Source organism: Calliphora vicina, chromosome 2 (genome assembly GCF_958450345.1).
Source record: "Calliphora vicina chromosome 2, idCalVici1.1, whole genome shotgun sequence".
NCBI classification, from domain to species: Eukaryota; Metazoa; Arthropoda; class Insecta; order Diptera; family Calliphoridae; genus Calliphora; species Calliphora vicina.
The window spans coordinates 70,025,768-70,043,474 of NC_088781.1; the positions used below are offsets into that span (position 1 = coordinate 70,025,768).

Genomic DNA, 17,707 nt, shown 5'->3' on the forward strand with positions numbered 1-17,707 from the left:
TGTTTAAAAAAAAATCCACTTTTGTGACGGTGTGTAATTTTTGAAATGTTTTTTTTTTCATTTCTCAAATCTGGCATCGTTTTTATATATTCTTGGTTTAATTTCAAATATTATTCATTTGGAAAGTCTGAAGCAAAACATTCCTATGTCTGGCATTCTTCGTCATGAAATTGCCAAACAAATCACCATAAAATTGGGAATGACAAGATTTGTTGCATCAAAGGTCTGGCAGCAGAAGTGTCTGAAGATGATGTTAACCAATTTCGACAATACAATTATTCATTCGCGAGTTTAAAGCAGAAAATGTGTACAATGCTGATGAAAGCAATCTATTCTATAGAGCACTTTCCAATAAAACACTAGCTTTTAAAAATATGAAATGTACATCAGGTAAACTGACTAAGCACGGGTTATCAGTGTTACTCTGTGTTAGCATGACGGGACTAAAGGAAGTGCCTATTAGTTGCCTCCAAATACAACTTCTATCTGCCAGCATTTACATCAAGCTATTATTCAAAGTTTTAAATTTCATTATCGCAGTTTTGTTGTCAAAACTATTCAGTAAAATTTAGAAGCAAATTTAGATAGTTCAAAAAAATCGACATTCTTGAATATATTTTTTTTTGTGGAAGATGCATGGAATTGGAATGATCTCTTTTGTTTTTTTGTTATTAAATAAATTAAAATAAATAAAAAGTTTTTTTATTAGACCTTCCTTAGGCGGACATCTCGCAATAATGGACCGTCACTGTATATATGTACATATCTTGCAGTTTGAGGAATTAGATTCATATTAATAAATCTACCAACCAGGGTTATAAAATGATACAAAATATATTGTATTTAGTATTTTTTGTAAAAATATAAATATACACATTCCTGTAGACATGGAATTATTTGCTGTTCGATATATGTATGCAGGTCCGTTCATGTCATTTTAATTTTGTTTTTATTCGTTTTCTTTTAATTTCGTCATAAGCTCAAAGTCTACAGAGGTCCAACGAGACAGTAGATAAGCAAAGTTATTGTACCTATCTCTTTCCATCAGAGCAGCCATAGGAAACTGATTTTGGTTTTTTGGAAACGTCAAAATTGTTACCTCTGTACTTTGTGCCAAAGGCATATATTTCATTGCAAAGAAGCTGAAATATGTTTATTTTCAAGAAAAGCTAAAGTATTTACCGTAGGAAAAACAAATATTTTAATTTCCATCACTGCTAATAACCTAAGTACATTCTTGAATATGAATAGGGGACGCTTGGTGGAATGAACAGAAAAAGGAAAACTCTTTTTCTATATATTTCTTCTTTTACATATTTTGTGTCAATTCTGTAATTTAACACTCTGTTTATTTTTAGAAATATAATTTAAAGCGAAACCAAAGAGAGAATTAAGTTTTCATTGTTAAAAACTATTTCAAATATAATGAAAGTTTGCCACTCGATCATGTGATCAGAATTGGCAACCTAGATCGTGTGATTTGACACCAATGGATGTTTTTATGTGGTTATTTAAAGTCATAGGCTGCATCAGCGAAATTCAGCCACACTTGTGCAAAATGATCATGGCAAATTTAAAATCTTGCCAAAAATTTGGGGCACTCTTTACTATATTAATTTATAGAGCATAGAGTTTATTCCCCTATTTTCTGGAATTATTTTCAAATGATTTGAGAAATAATTTGATGGTGTTTTATTGGTGTTTGCTGTCATCTTGCATTCCGCAAAATCTGCATTCTAACAGTCTAGCAAGAGCAAAGCCGACAAAACTACGGGGTACACATATGTAACTGCAATTATATACATATGTACATAAAAACATGTAAACAATAGTATATACATACATATATATTTTTTGGGGGGACTTTTTTATGCTTTATTTCTCTTTATTTCAAGAGATTTTTATTTTATTTTCATACAAAAGCATTAGTGCTGCCACATGAAGTTTTCTTGTGGAGCCCAAACTAAACAAACAATCTACCACATTGAGATACTCATATTAATGATAAATTAAAAAAAAAATAAACTAACATTTTGTATTTATTATTAAACTTAATTCACTGGAGCCTCTAAACGATCATTGGAATATTCTAAAGCTTGTTGTAGCTTAAATCATTACACCATAAATATTATCAAAATATACCACATCAATTGCCAATTATCAATCATCGTTCTCACAATAAAATTGGATTTTGATCCTCTAAAAGTATGGTAGCCTGATCATCATCTTGCACGCATAATACTTCACACTGACGCCATCAACCGGTTCGTGAATTTGAATTTCAAGCAACAAATATAGTATATGAGATTTTTTTTATTCGATTGTGAGTGAATATTAAATATGTATGTTGTATATTTAGAATAAGCAAACACACACAGATACTATGTAGTATGTATTTGTCTATATTGAGCACAAAATATATTTTTGTTTTTCGAATATGAATCATAATTTTGTGTAGATGTTCATTGCAAATTAATACTCGCCGTTTTGTTTATAAATCTTATGATGATATAAATGTACAAAAACGCCTAATAACATTTCAAGTAATAAGAACACTGTGTTACAGTGAACATATAAATGAAAATGGGTATAATGTTGATTATAGAACATAGTGTAAGTAGAAGAATACACTGCAAATCAGTCTAAAACATTTGCAGAAACACACTCAGTAATGTGATAAAAACTGTTTCCGGGTCAGCTCAAGTCCTAATGAACTTCCAACTCAGTTATTTTCTAGTTGATTTGTAATAAATGTTTCAAAATGAAGATAATTAAGCATCCAAACTTTACAGTTCTTATAATATTTTTTAAAAAAAAAAAATGGGAGATATGTAATTTTCGAATTTGTCATTTCCGGGATCTATGAAATTCACTATAAATATTATAGGCCAATTTTTATGGACATCTTGCTTTAAAACATTGTTTAAATTTAAATTTTTTATGAATGTGGGGTTATATGTTTCAAAGTGTTTATCAAATCATTAGCTATTTGTCTGGAGACTCTTCAGTATTGTCAAATCCAACTGTTGTCTGCTATAAGATGGATTCTCCCACATGAGATATTTTGTAATCGCAACGATATACATATTTATATGTAACGAAAACTTTTATTAAATATTTAGTCGAAATTCTAGATCGAGCTAAAGAAATATGTACATATTTATGTAGGTTTTAATGAAAGACGTGCTATTAAAATCACATCAATTTGATTGTTTTCTTTATAAGCTAAAAATGAAAATTTACAGGTGAAAAATTATTTAACTAAACAATATTGAAATGTGAACTAAAAACAATAATGTTTTAAACATACATATATAAATAATAATTTTGAATGGTAAAATTGTTTACTGCCTACAAATTCTTACACCTCAAACATTTCTAAAGTGTTACGCAATCTTTCCCAAATAAACGAGAATGAAAACAAAAAAGCATTCTTTTCACAGCCGAAAATTTGTATGCATCTTTTCGTTTTGGATTTTTCTTGTTTTTTTTTTACTATTTTCTCATGCGTCTACATGTAGTATATTGCTTGTTGACCCAATTTATTTATAACTTCATTGATTTTTAGTTTTCTTTATTCTAAAACAAATTGAATGACAGTGTAATCTGTCATGTAATAAATATTTACTGTTGGTCAATGTTGACACTTGGAAATTTTGTCATTTGTGACAGGCGTCACACAAAATGCTGTGATCAGTTCAAATAAGAAATTGTCTAAAGCTAATATTATCATAAATAAGTAAGAAGGAGGAAATAAATGGCATAAATAAATATTCTATACAAACATTCAATGAGATCTAAGAATGATGTTTTCACGCACTTTAACTTGCATGCTGACCATGCTTTCTTTTCTTAGCCTTCACGTAACTATTGTAGTAACAAATCGAAATTTTCTCATTTTAGTTCCTAAAATATCAAGAGTTTCGAGAGATTGAAAAGTCTGTTGCTGAATTGCTGGTTTAAACTTCAACAAAATCAGTAACAACATGCTTTTAATGCGATATTCCGCCTTGGATATTATCCTCTAGAATGGAAGGTTTCATTAAAAGATCACACAAAAGAAAAATCATATAGATCCATCAGTCAATTGTCTAATATATCAAAACTATTTGAGAAGATACTAAAGAACCAGTTTTACCCGATTTGAATTAAAAACAGCTGTATTCCGAATCATACATTTAGTTTTAGATGAAAACACAGTACTATCGAACCAACTCGTAGAGTTTGAGGAAAAAATATTGCTCTACTGTCTTCATCTACATTTCTCAAGCGTGTGATTTACGGCCATTTTCACAATGTACGATTAAAAGTTAACGTGAACTTTAACCGCAAGTTAGGCTAATATGAATTTCACAATGTACGATTAATTCTTAACTGACACTATTTAACAACAAAGTTGCTGTTAAATATAACCGAATAAATTTCGCCGGTTAGCATCTTAATTGTAAGAAATATAATAAAAGAACATGGAAAAACATTTATATTTTTGTAATATTTATAATTTTTAAATGTGTAAAGCGAAGAAAAGTAAATTTTGCACGGGGTGATCCATATACCATCCGGATATTGCACTTACAAACCAAACAACAAATGTGCACTTTTCCTTGTTGGTTTTCAGTAATTGTTGTTCAGTTTGTTCTGTAAATTTTACAGTTAGGTACCTAAATATTTTTGAGTTTTATACGTTTTTTTATTATACCACTAAGAAAACACAAATTATTATTTTTTATGCCGTCTTTTAGACAATTTTTTATATTTCAATCTTTCATTACACTATTTTTCGTAAACAAATGTATGCATTATTGCCATACTTTCTACTGAATGCTTTGGTTAAGTAATCAAATGATGGTGAAACGTAAATGGGTAACCGTTGGTTAAATGGTCCCCGTTAAACAAACCGACAGTTAGTTAATTTTCCGGTTAAAATGAAATAATCGTACATTGTGAAAATGGCCGTTAATGGTTTAACATTCAAATTGATATTAAATTTATCTGCAAACACACATAAGTTATTGGAAATTTATTTAACTGGCATAACATTTAAACTCAAAGAAGTAGACTTTTCCGCAACCTATTGATGCCGGATTCCCCCAAGTTAGTATGGATGCGTAAATGCAGTAAATTTGTGCATTACTGATGCAATTACTTGCAAACAGTAATGTTGCGGTGATTGAATAAATTTGCGCCATCAATGATGTCAAATATGCTTTTTCGAACGCTAAACTTTACTTATGCTGCAGTGATGCAATTTTAATGCATTTACGAAAGCATCCTATCTTCAGACCCATCCTATACTTGATATATACAACTCATATACCAATAAACAATCATACATCTACATTTGCTGATGATACTGCTATTCTAAGTATTCTTAAAAACCCTCAAGAAGCGTCTCGCTATTTACAAGATCATATAGATATACTGATAGAAAAACAGTCGCAACGCTGATGTATTTTGACATCAGTTCTATGTCAAGTGTCTTCGTTTTTGACCCCATGACACTTTTCATCATTGTGATGCAAGCCTTTACATCAATTGACAAAATTGTCATCAGGGTTTAAATGTCATCGATGTGATGACATATCGTCATCACAGAAATTACTAATCGGAGTAAGTTTAATAAAGAATGTCATCAGTGCGATGACACAGTATATATATTTGAATTAGAAAAATGGCTAAGACAATGGAAAGTAATAGTTAATTATCACATGAAGTTACGGGATTCCGTTCGTTTACTTTTAAAAACTTGTAACGAGAGAGCAAGAGAGTGTTAAAAGTGACAGTTCGTAGATAGAGAACATGATATTTTTTACTGGACAAAAAATGTCCAGTAAAAAATATCAACATAAAAATATGTTTAAAACATATGGTTGCAAATATAATCAAAACTAAAAACTTGAAAATTAATACAATTTACAAGTTTGCAAAGAAAAGTTGTAAAATAACACAAAACAAACGTTTTGAATTGATTTATAATAAATACAACTTATTTTTACTTTTTTGTTTGCAATTTTTTAGATTGAGAGTAATTTATTTTTACTCTCTAAAATAAAGTTACTGGAAAGTACACGCGAACACACCTATTGTAAACTTCTGCCTCAGCTTGAAATGTAGGCAGAATTCAAAAACGCCACTGGCCGAACTAAATAAATAAAATTTATTGAATATAAAATATGCAGACCTGTCACTCATTTTGTTCGGAATGGTTTCAATTCCGTAGTTTTTATTCCGATCGATTTCGTTTTAGGTTCTTGAGATTCCGTGTAATTTATTAATTCCAAAAATATTTAATAATTCTATATTTCTGATTTAAATTTGAAAGCGTTTTTTATATAAAAACAAATGGGAAGCTTTTGGTACAGAAATTGATTAAAACTTTTAGAAAAACAAATAATTACAAAGAAATATCAATTCCACTTTGTAAACTGAAAGTGGTTTCATTCCGAAAGAAATTTTCGTTTTACTTTTTCTGAAGAAGCAAAATACGGAATTAATTCCACTTTTGATCGGAATGGAATTCTGTAACAGGCCTGATGAATTGGCCGTTGATTGGCATAGGAAAACGTTATCCTAATTAGACAAATATTCAACATTGGAATTTTATTTCTGTGTTGTATAAATCCGACCCGCACTACATGATATTCGAACAAATGTAAAAAAACAACCTAATGCATTAAACACATTCAAGACAACAGGCTACACGACTACACGAACACAAATTCTGCTGGTTACAGTTGTAGTCGTGTGGCAGCTACTGAATTATTTTAAAGACGACAGCTACAAAGTAAACAGCTGATTTATAATTCAGTGGTGCCACTTTAATAAAAAATAACCGTACAAAATTGCAAAGTAATTAAGATTGAAACAATTATTTTGAGTAAAAATATATATATGGGGCATTTCATGTCAAGTGAACCAACTTTTGAAATCGATGTCTTCCGATCGGGATGAAATTTGCACCAAGGTTAGCTCTATTGGATAGTAACTCAGACACAATTTTTCAACAACATCAGTCGAGAACTCTCTGAGTTATAGGGGGTAAAATTTTGACAATTTGGTCAAACAGGGGTTTTTTCTTATCCATGTAACTTATTACCTATTGTTCTTAGCAAAATGTGTCCCAAATAGTATAGATAGCTATTTCTTCGATCTTTCGAAAAAAAATATTTAAAAAAAAAAATAAAAAAATTTTAATATTTTTTTTCCGAAATCAAAAACTTTTTTGACTTTTTTTTAAAATGGGTCCTTTTTTTTTTTTTTTCTTAAAATAAAGTTTAGATATTTTCCTTGAACACCTACTTGGTCGCTTAGTGGGATGCGAGTGGGATATCTATCAAAATAAATATTTTGTAACTCAAAACATAAAATTTTTGACTTTTTTTGCAAAATCAAAAACTTTGTTGACTTTTTTTTTTCAAAATGGACCCTTTTTTAATCTTTTTTTTTAGGTCAAACAAAAGCTTAGATATTATCCTTGAAGACCCTTTTGGTCGCTTAGTGGGATGCGAGTGGGATATCTATCAAAATAAATATTTTTTAACTCAAGACTTCCAATTTTTTAATTTTTTTTTGCAAAATCAAAATTTTTTTCCATTATGGGCCCTTTTTTAATTTTTTTTTTGCTCAAAAGAAAGCCTAGGTCCATTCCTTTAAGATATTTTTAGTCCCTTAGTGGGATGCGAGTGGGATATCTATCAAAATAAATATTTTGTAACAATTTTTTAATTTTTTTTTGCAAAATTGAAATTTTTTTCCAATATGGGACTTTTTTTTAAAAATTTTTTTTTGCTCAAAAGAAAGCTTAGGTCTTTTCCTTTAAGACCTATTTTGTCACTTAGGAAGATGTGAGTAGGATATCTATTAAAATAAAAATGTTGTAACTCAAGACATTCAATTATTGACTTTTTTTTGCAAATTCGAATTTTTTTTCAAAATGGGCCCTTTTTTAAAAATTTTTTTTTAGTCAAAAGAAAGCTTAGGTCCATTCCTTTAAGATATTTTAGGTCCCTTAGTGGGATACGAGTGGGATATCTATCAAAATAAATATTTTGTAACTCAAGATATACAATTTTTGATTTTTTGGCAAAATCAAAAACTTTTTTGACTTTTTTTTAAAATGGGCCCTTTTTGTAATTTTTTTTTTTGCTATAAAGAAAGCTTAGGCCTATTCCTTTAAGATGGTTTTGATCGCTTAGTGGGATGCGAGTGGGATATATATCAAAATAAATGTTTTGTAACTCAAGACATACAATTTTTGTGTTAAAACATTTATTTTGATAGATATCCCACTCGCATCCCACTAAGGGACTAAAAATATCTTAAAGGAATGGACCTAGGCTTTCTTTTGAGCAAAAAAAAAATTAAAAAAGGGCCCATATTGGAAAAAAATTTTGATTTTGCAAAAAAAAATTAAAAAATTGTATGTCTTGCGTTACAAAATATTTATTTTGATAGATATCCCACTCGCCTCCCACTAAGGGACTAAAAATATCTTAAAGGAATGGACCTAAGCTTTCTTTTGACTACAAAAAAAAATTTAAAAAAAGGGCCCATTTGGAAAAAAAATTGTATTTGCAAAAAAAAAAAGTCAAAAATTGTAAGTCTTGAGTTAAAAAATATTTATTTTGATAGATATCCCACTCGCATCCCACTAAGCGACCAAAAGGGTCTTCAAGGATAATATCTAAGCTTTTGTTTGACCTAAAAAAAAAGATTAAAAAAGGGTCCATTTTGAAAAAAAAAGTCAACAAAGTTTTTGATTTTGCAAAAAAAGTCAAAAATTTTATGTTTTGAGTTACAAAATATTTATTTTGATAGATATCCCACTCGCATCCCACTAAGCGACCAAGTAGGTGTTCAAGGAAAATATCTAAACTTTATGTTAAGAAAAAAAAAAAAAAAAAAAGGACCCATTTTAAAAAAAAGTCAAAAAAGTTTTTGATTTCGGAAAAAAAATATTAAAAATGTTTTATTTTTTTTTTAAATATTTTTTTTCGAAAGATCGAAAAAATAGCTATCTATACTATTTGGGACACATTTTGCTAAGAACAATAGGTAATAAGTTACATGGATAAGAAAAAACCCCTGTTTGACCAAATTGTCAAAATTTTACCCCCTATAACTCAGAGAGTTCTCGACCGATGTTGTTGAAAAATTGTGTCTGAGTTACTATCCAATAGAGCTAACCTTGGTGCAAATTTCATCCCGATCGGAAGACATCGATTTCAAAAGTTGGTTCACTTGACATGAAATGCCCCATATGGTTATAATTAATTATGTACCTGTTATTAATTTATTTCAATATGGTTATCAGAAACTTCTCTTAATTAAGTAAAAAAATATATTGTTTTATTAATTTGATTTACATTTTTATATTATATTAGCAACACTATTTCTGTTTTGTAGTTGACAAAAATAGAAATTAGCCTAATTCGGCTACATCGGCATGAGTAGTTGTGTGGCCGTGTAGCTGTGCTGTCGTTAAAATAATCGTCTCCATATAAACGTGTGCATTTTATTTTTGACAGATTGAAGTTGGTAGCCTGCTGTCTTGAATGTGTTTAATGCATAATTAATATATATACGTCACACATGTTTGCGTTAAAGGTCCTGTAAATATATTCAATTTAATAAATATGTCGTGGGCAATAAAATATACAATATGCAGAGACGTATTGTCAAACCGACAAAGCAATCACAGGTGTGAGTGCAAAAATGAATGAGTCAACTCCAAACATTTATCGCAATGTCATAGACTGAATGAACATTGCAATTTTACTACCATAGTTTTAAAAATTTAAAATAAAATTCAAGTAAATATTTGTAGTTTGCCTCAGTATATAAATAACACTTGTATGTAATACATACTATATTCGCATGTACATATGTACATTTGTACATCATATTTATGTATAACTAACTATGTGCAATTGTAGATGCAATGCAGTCATATAAAAATCGATTTGTATTCCTCTGTGGCGCAGCACTCACCACTTTATGCATTTTGACCTCCAATGCGAACGAAACTGCGATTGCAGTTTCCTCATAAATGTTCGAACTACGAATAGTTTTGTTTTTACTTATATGGACTCATCAAAATTGACTCATACAATTTGGCTAAAAATTCAATTTGAAATCAAGTTTTTTTTCCTGGTTTTGATTTAATTTTTTACACTTTTTTCCATTATTACAAGTGGCGTTGCGTGCCAAACAAAATACTCGTATTACACTTGCAGTTAATTTGATTATTACAATAAATTTTCATCTTGTACTGGATTTATATGTTGTACATCTATCTGCTGGTAGTTGTTGGTAATACAAATTGTAAATGAATAATGTTTAAATGTATAAAACATTATGTACAACGATGAACATATGTATGTATCTTAAAATTCGTCATTTAAAATAAAGAGAAAATGAAGAGAATTATGTAATTTCATACAATATCAGTACATGGTGTTTTTTTCTTGTTTAATTGCTGTTTTCAATGAATATGGGTCAATTAATAAATAAATAAAAACATTTGATTGATGCCAAACTGATGGATTAATACCCAATTTAAAATAATTTATGGATTTTAAGAAGGGCGTGGAAATTAGTGGGAATAGCCTATACCTTCGAAGAGATAGGAGTGGCTCTATAGATTCTACATATATAAAAATCTATCAAAGCGAATCGAGAACAATAATTTGGCATTATTTTTAATTTTTCATATACCCGATCTTGAGGCTCTGCCTCCCCTTAGTGTTTAAAGTCTGAATTATTTACCTGATGATATTTGTATCTATATACACAATATATAGATTTAAAAAACATATCGCACTCGTTCAACAATACTGTATTAACTCAAAATTTTTAAAAATTCACTTTTTGCATCAATATCTATCTACTGTAAAAATTTCAACCTATTCCGAGTACTCTTTCATCTCGAAAACCACATATGAGACCATTTTCGTGATAATTAGTGACTACCTTGTATCAACTAAAAGGTATTATTTTGAATTAATACAAAAATTTAAATAGATATACAACGTATATTTTCATAAAAAAAATTTATTATTTTGAATTGAGCCTTTATTCAAGTTAAAAATAATCAAATTTTTATACCCTTCACCTTCGTGAGAAGGGTATATATAAGTTTGTCATTCCGTTTGTAATTTCTACATTTTTCATTTCCGACCCTATAAAGTATATATATTCTGGATCCTTATAGATAGCGGAGTCGATTAAGCCATGTCCGTCTGTCTGTCTGACCGTCTGTCTGTCTGTCTGTTGAAATCAATTTTCTGAAGACCCCAGATATCTTCGGGATTCAAATCTTCAATAATTCTGTCAGACATGCTTTCGAGAATTTTGCTATTTAAAATCAGCAAAATCGGTTCACAAATGTCTGAGATATGAGGAAAAAACCAAGACAACCTCGATTTTTGACCTATTTTTGACCTATATCTGGATTACTAAGGCATTAATATAGACAATATGCATATCTAATGATAGATATTTCAAAGACATTTGCAACGTATATAAGACCATAGTAAGTTGGACCTACAATGGGTCAAAATCGGAAAAAAAATTTTAACCCGAATTTTTTTTTTTCAAAAAAAAAAAATTTAAAAGACAAAAAAATTTTTTTTTTTTAAATTTAAAAAAAAAAAAATTTTAAAATTTAAAATAACAATTGAAAAAATTTTTTAAAAAATTTAATTTTGTTTACCTAAAAATATTTAAAATTTTTTGAGGTATAATTTGGTGAAGGGTATTTAAGATTCGGCACAGCCGAATATAGCACTCTTACTTGTTTTATTTAAATTTGGTTGTATTTTGAGTTAATACTGTTTTCTTGATAAAACAATACAAAAAATTATCGAGAAGTTTCAGAAAAATGGTATTAACTGAAAAAATTGATTTATTTTGCACTAATTGCAAAAATTTTAAAGAAAAACAATGTAAATATATTTTCAAATGGAATTTGATTAATATGATGTTTTCGGATTTTCAAATTCTCTTAAAATGTAATCACAAACAGTTTTTGCCCTCTACTGAACATTTTAAAATTTTGAGTTAATACAGTATTGTTGAACGAGTGCGATATCTTGATCTTGATAATATGTACTATATGAACTCGAGTATTCGTAAATTAGCAATCGAATATTATATTTATTCGCAATTAAAAAATTATATTCGTTCATTTATTCGAGTAACATTTATTAGAATGACAACCCAGTACGTATTTATTTATGTACAGTGACGGACATTACAATAGAATCACTACCAATATTTCATTTAAAACCAGGAGCAATCATAAGGATTGGTGTGGGCCAGAAAATATAAAAAAGTGGCAAAATGTGTTGCGGACGGACGAAACGACCATTAATTTAATTGGTAGTGATGATAAGACATGGGTTTGACGTCCAAAAAATGCAAAAACCAAAAACGTTTAAACATGGTTGGGGAAATATTATTATATGGGGAAGCTTTTCTTGGTATTGCGTTGGTCCAATTAATTGGATTAAAGAAAATATGGATAAGCACTTGTATGTAAATATTTTGGAGAATGTTATAAAGCCACATGCAGATTGGAATATGCCCTTAAAATGGCTCTTCCAGCAAGATAATGACCCAAAGCCAAAAAAAGGTTTTTATATAACAAAATTCATGTTATGGAATGGCCGTCTCAATAACCAGACTTAAATCCTATGGAAAATAGTAAAAGACAAACTCGGACTTGAAAAATTGAAAAACAAGGAAGAACTTTGGCAGAAAATTCAGGAAATATGGTATGCAATTTCCCGATCTACATGCGAAAGTTTGTTAAATTCAATCCACAAAAGATTTGATGCTGTTATTAGAAATAATTGATATGCAACAAAATATTAAGAAAACAACGAATTCTTATGATGATTGTTTATTTTTGATCATTTTAAGACTGATTGATTCTATTTGAATGTCGCATATTTAATTTAGTCTTTTAGATTTGACATCGTTTTTAACATAAGAATGTGTTATTTTTTTTATTTTTTTCTATTTATTGTTTACGTTATGAGAATTAATATATAATGAACAAATTTTAAATTTTGAAATCAAATTTTGTAGTTTTACCCATAGAGAGGAAACTCTCCTGTCAAAGACCTAACTCAGTTGTCAAAAACTTAAGTGGTGAGAATGTATTAGTAAAAAAAGCTATGTGAAAACAAAAACAACACTCTTTTTTGAGTAATTTTTTTATTTGAGTTTTTTTCGAGTTTCCGCTCTATGTTTTTACCGCTTTAATCGAATTCATATGTAGTGATTCTATTGTATTGTCCGTCACTGTATGTTTAACTATGAGAATTCCTAAAATCACTACAAATTTGTCAGACATAAAAACCTGTTTATTTTTTCATAAAAACAAAAGTGTCGGAGAGTAAGTGATCGAGAACGTGTGCATGAGGAGTGAGTAATATTTATTTAAGCAACTGTATATTAAAACTAAAGTAATCAGCCGGGTACATTACACCTTTCATGCAGTTATTTATTACGTTGTTGGAAAGACCTTGAACTAGACAAATTTACTTAGAACACAACCACACATAGTAGCATTCACACATTAAAGGTAGCTTCAAATTATAATTATTTAAAAGGTTACATGTAGCAGGATTAAGATGAAAAATTTTAAGATTTGTATAAACCGAAAACAAAAAAAAATTACATACATATTTAAGTAATTGCATCTGTAGGGCCGTTCATATCAGTAGTTTAGATAATTCATGTGATGTGCGTGTAAAAATCTCTTTTAATTTTCAAAGTTAAACATTTTTGTAAAGCTCTTAAAAAATATCAATAAAGAAATATTGTTGTCAACAAAAATTTATGAAAAAATTATTTTTTGCAAATGTTGTAAATTTTTAGAACTCATTTCCAAATATGATATCGGGTTTCGATTCCCGTTTAAGACTCTGATATGATTTGCTACAAGCGGCTATGAACTGCTTTACTGTGTTATAATAGAATTCACTCTTTGAAATGCTACATGAATTGATCTGTAATTGATCCTAGCCCGCAGACCTTTAAAATGCTTGTAATTTTCGTATAAATCGTGAAATAAATAACAAATTTGCACAAGTATGTTTTGTATAAACTATAAACAAAACTTACCCCCACCCAGACATCTGATATAATAAAATGTTATGCCAAAAAAATCATACACATTTGACCATAATAAGGCTATCCAAGCATTCTTACGCGTCATATACATATTAACTTCAGTTGGAAAGATGGTTCGGTTTTCACCGAAACCAAAAAGATTTTAGACCCTGATGATTCGTCTACCAAAGTCTTCAAATTGTACTCTGGTATTTGATTAATATATTGTCAAGTTTTGAAACAAGTAATAGTAGTTAAGATACAGATCAGAGAATTAAAGGGGTACAAGAAAACATATTCATAATTCAATGAGCTTAATTTCTCTAAAGTCAAATTGATATAAAAATTACATACGATGAATTCCTTTGTAATAATATTTGTGTTACTGTAAACTTCTAAAGTAACAGCCTTTCGTATGTGAAGCAAGTAGGGTCCTAATTTCCCTGACTTTTTTCTATCCCGGGAGGAAATTAAAAAATCGTTTCATTCCCGGGAATTCCCGGGAATTTATTAACACTAAATTAAACCAAAAACCAGAAATTTATTTTCGAATAAATTGACTTATAATTGTATCAGGGTTTTAAAAGAAGTATAAAATAACTATATTTGGTTGTACAATGTTGGTGCAGCCTTTATAAGGGTTTCTAATTTAATAGTGGCATTTTATCGGTATTGTCACAGTGGTAGTTTTAATCAGTATAAAATCAATAAATTCTTTGTTTAATTAAAAAACTTAAGAATTTCGACTATGTTAAATCTATAAAACATGCATAGTTAGAGACATTTTTCACATCTGATTGTAGATAAACAAATTTGAACCACTATTATTTTTATAATTTTCTCTAAATATGAATAATATTCATTGAAAAAAGTTGTAAAATTAGATTCATTCTTAATAACCAAATTTTTCTTGTGGTTTGAGTTGTGGGAAAAACATTCGGTTATTTCAACCGTAATACTTCTTTACCAACTGACTATCTGTTGCTAGAACCGAAAAATTCTATGGATATAATAAAATGATTCAATTAGCAACAAATTTGACCATCGAAACGAATCTGAAAATTGTAACTTTTAGAAGAAAACTTATGAAGAAATTCCCGACAAACATTTCCCGAAAATTAACAAAAAAAGATATTTCTGGAAATTTTTCCCGCGTAGGAACCCTAGAAGCAAGGAATCTTCTCATATCTCCTAACAATAACCAGAACTGATTTTTAAAACCGAAAAGGCGGTTTTCAATTTGTTCGGATTTTAGAAACTCTAGTTAAAACAATGAAAAATAAAGCTTAATTAATATGAACGAATATAGATAGCATTTACATTAAATTAGAGATTCGTATCTCGTTCTATATCGCGATCGTCGTCTAACATCGAAAAACCATATACATATGTAGGTAGATTCAAAATTAACTCAAATGAAATTAAAAGTAATTCAAATATATTGATTTATTGGTAGAAACTCTACCTTCAGCTTAGATTCCTGACCATAACATCAATTTGGTTTTATGATCGATAAAAGTTTCAGTTGCGGAATTCGGCCAAAGCGATTTATGGCCTATTTCGAAATCGAATATTCGGCCGGACACTAATTATTTTGAGAATGTAGGTATTTTTTTTGTAGATTAAGTTTTAACTTACCGTTTCTTCAAGTTATCCATGAATTTTTCCAGTGTTATTTGATCCAGCAGAACAAAGTCTGGCACACCAACTTCTCGTTGTAACATGGCCATGGTGGTTAAATGCTGTAATAGTTGTTTGTGGTGGTGGTTGTTGTTGTTGTTGCTGTTATTATTATTATTGTTGTTGTACGTCTACAAGAACAAACTTTTTGACTGACGATCACTTAAACGTAACAAATGCCGCAATTGTTTTTTTTTTCGATCTCTTTATAGTAGGTATTTTTTGTTTATGTATTTTATTTTGACAATGTTACTACACTCATATAAAAATTTGTTATTGTTATTATTTTTTTCTTTAATTTTTATATCTCTTTTATATTTTTGTTGTTAAATTTTTGTTTATTGTAAAATCACAGAATTGAAATAAAACAAACACACTTTGTTGTCACGAAGAAAACGTACGTACACATGATGACGAGGAAGAAGACGTAAAAGAATAAAAAAAAAGAAAACAACAAAAAAAATTGGTCAAAATATAAATTTAATGCCAAGTTGGTGGAAATATTTAAGTACAAAAACACACACTAACTAAAATTAAAAAAAAAAAAATAACAATAAAATAAAAACAATGAAGAATTGAATTTGAGAGAAAACGATGTTGAAAGAAATACAACAAGTAAATCAAAATTAAAACAAAAAAAATATTTAATAGCAAATTAAATTTCACTGTCACTCATTTTTAGCTGTTGTTTTTCCTTTTTCGTAAATGATTTATTTTTGGTTAAAATATTAACGATAATTAAAATATAATGATAATTAATAATGAAATGCAACACAATAATATGAAAATACTTAATCATCACACAGCAAACAATTTTTAATTATGCATAAATAATAATTATGATAATTATTATGTTTGTAGGTTGATCGGTCTTTCGATCGGTTTTGGTAGTTTTCGTAGTTGGCGGGAGCACTAATAACATACAGACAGACCGATTGTCAAAAGTTTAAAGTCAGTAGGTATTCGAGACAGTTTAGCTTTAGGTTTTTTTCTCTAAATAAATTTCACCCAATTCATTAAATTGGCTAAAAATATTTACTAACAATGTAAGAAACAAAAACACTCCAAAAATATTATAAAAAAATACCATAATGATGGTGGCTAACACACACACGAATACATACAAACACAAGCATGCATAAATACATATGTATGCGTTTAATTCCAACGCTATGATGATCATCACTATCGGAATGTTTGTTTTTCTAAATCTTTAAGATACTTTGCAGACTATACATACGTACGTACGTTCTACATACTATGGTAAGTAGTATCTTGTGTGACTAATTATGACATTTGCATTTTTATCAATTAGTTTGGCACAAACAAACAAACTAAAAATAAACAATAATTATTGGCAATAATATTGAAGAGCCACACTCACACATACACTACAAATCCATCAATTGAATACAACAGAAGAACAATAATAAATAATATTTTATGATTATTTTTTTAATTCAACACTACCTTCTTAAAGTGTGTATTTTCAAAATAAGAAATATATAGAAATAAGTAAGAGGGGGAAAATAAACGCGCGCGTTCCCAAGACAACCACTCAGCGTAAAAAACAAAATTCAACTGAAGAAAATATTTAGCAAATGACGAATTGTTTAGTACGACCAGGGTTGCCAAGGCCTAACATTTTTTGAAATAAAATTTATCAAAGTCCAAAGGAAAAGTATCATTAAAAATGCATTTTTATTTTTATCGAACAAATACACTTTTTAATTGTTATTATGCAAATTTTAACAAATAAATTGATTTTTGTCCTACATTTTTAGAAACTTATCGCTTATAAATCTACATATAGAAGCAAGTTTGCTTGTAAGAATTACCTTAAAGAATATTAAAAAATAATTCACTAACTTAACAGCAGTCAAATATGTATAGAAAATATAATACG

The 17,707-nt window shown here is 28.8% G+C and overlaps 1 protein-coding gene across 1 annotated transcript in view; it reads right to left on the bottom strand.

The window, feature by feature from the left end:
• Myo31DF (Unconventional myosin ID) overlaps positions 1–17,289 on the bottom strand; it is a 64,862-nt gene extending 47,573 nt beyond the window's left edge. The window contains exons 1-2 of the mRNA XM_065499423.1: positions 17,272–17,289; positions 15,760–16,177 (exon numbers count right to left, since the gene is read on the bottom strand). Of these exons, the coding sequence (XP_065355495.1) occupies positions 15,760–15,851 (92 nt within the window). The 5' untranslated portion in view covers positions 15,852–16,177; positions 17,272–17,289. The remainder of the gene's footprint in view (positions 1–15,759; positions 16,178–17,271) is intronic.
• Between the last annotated feature and the right edge of the window lie 418 nt (positions 17,290–17,707).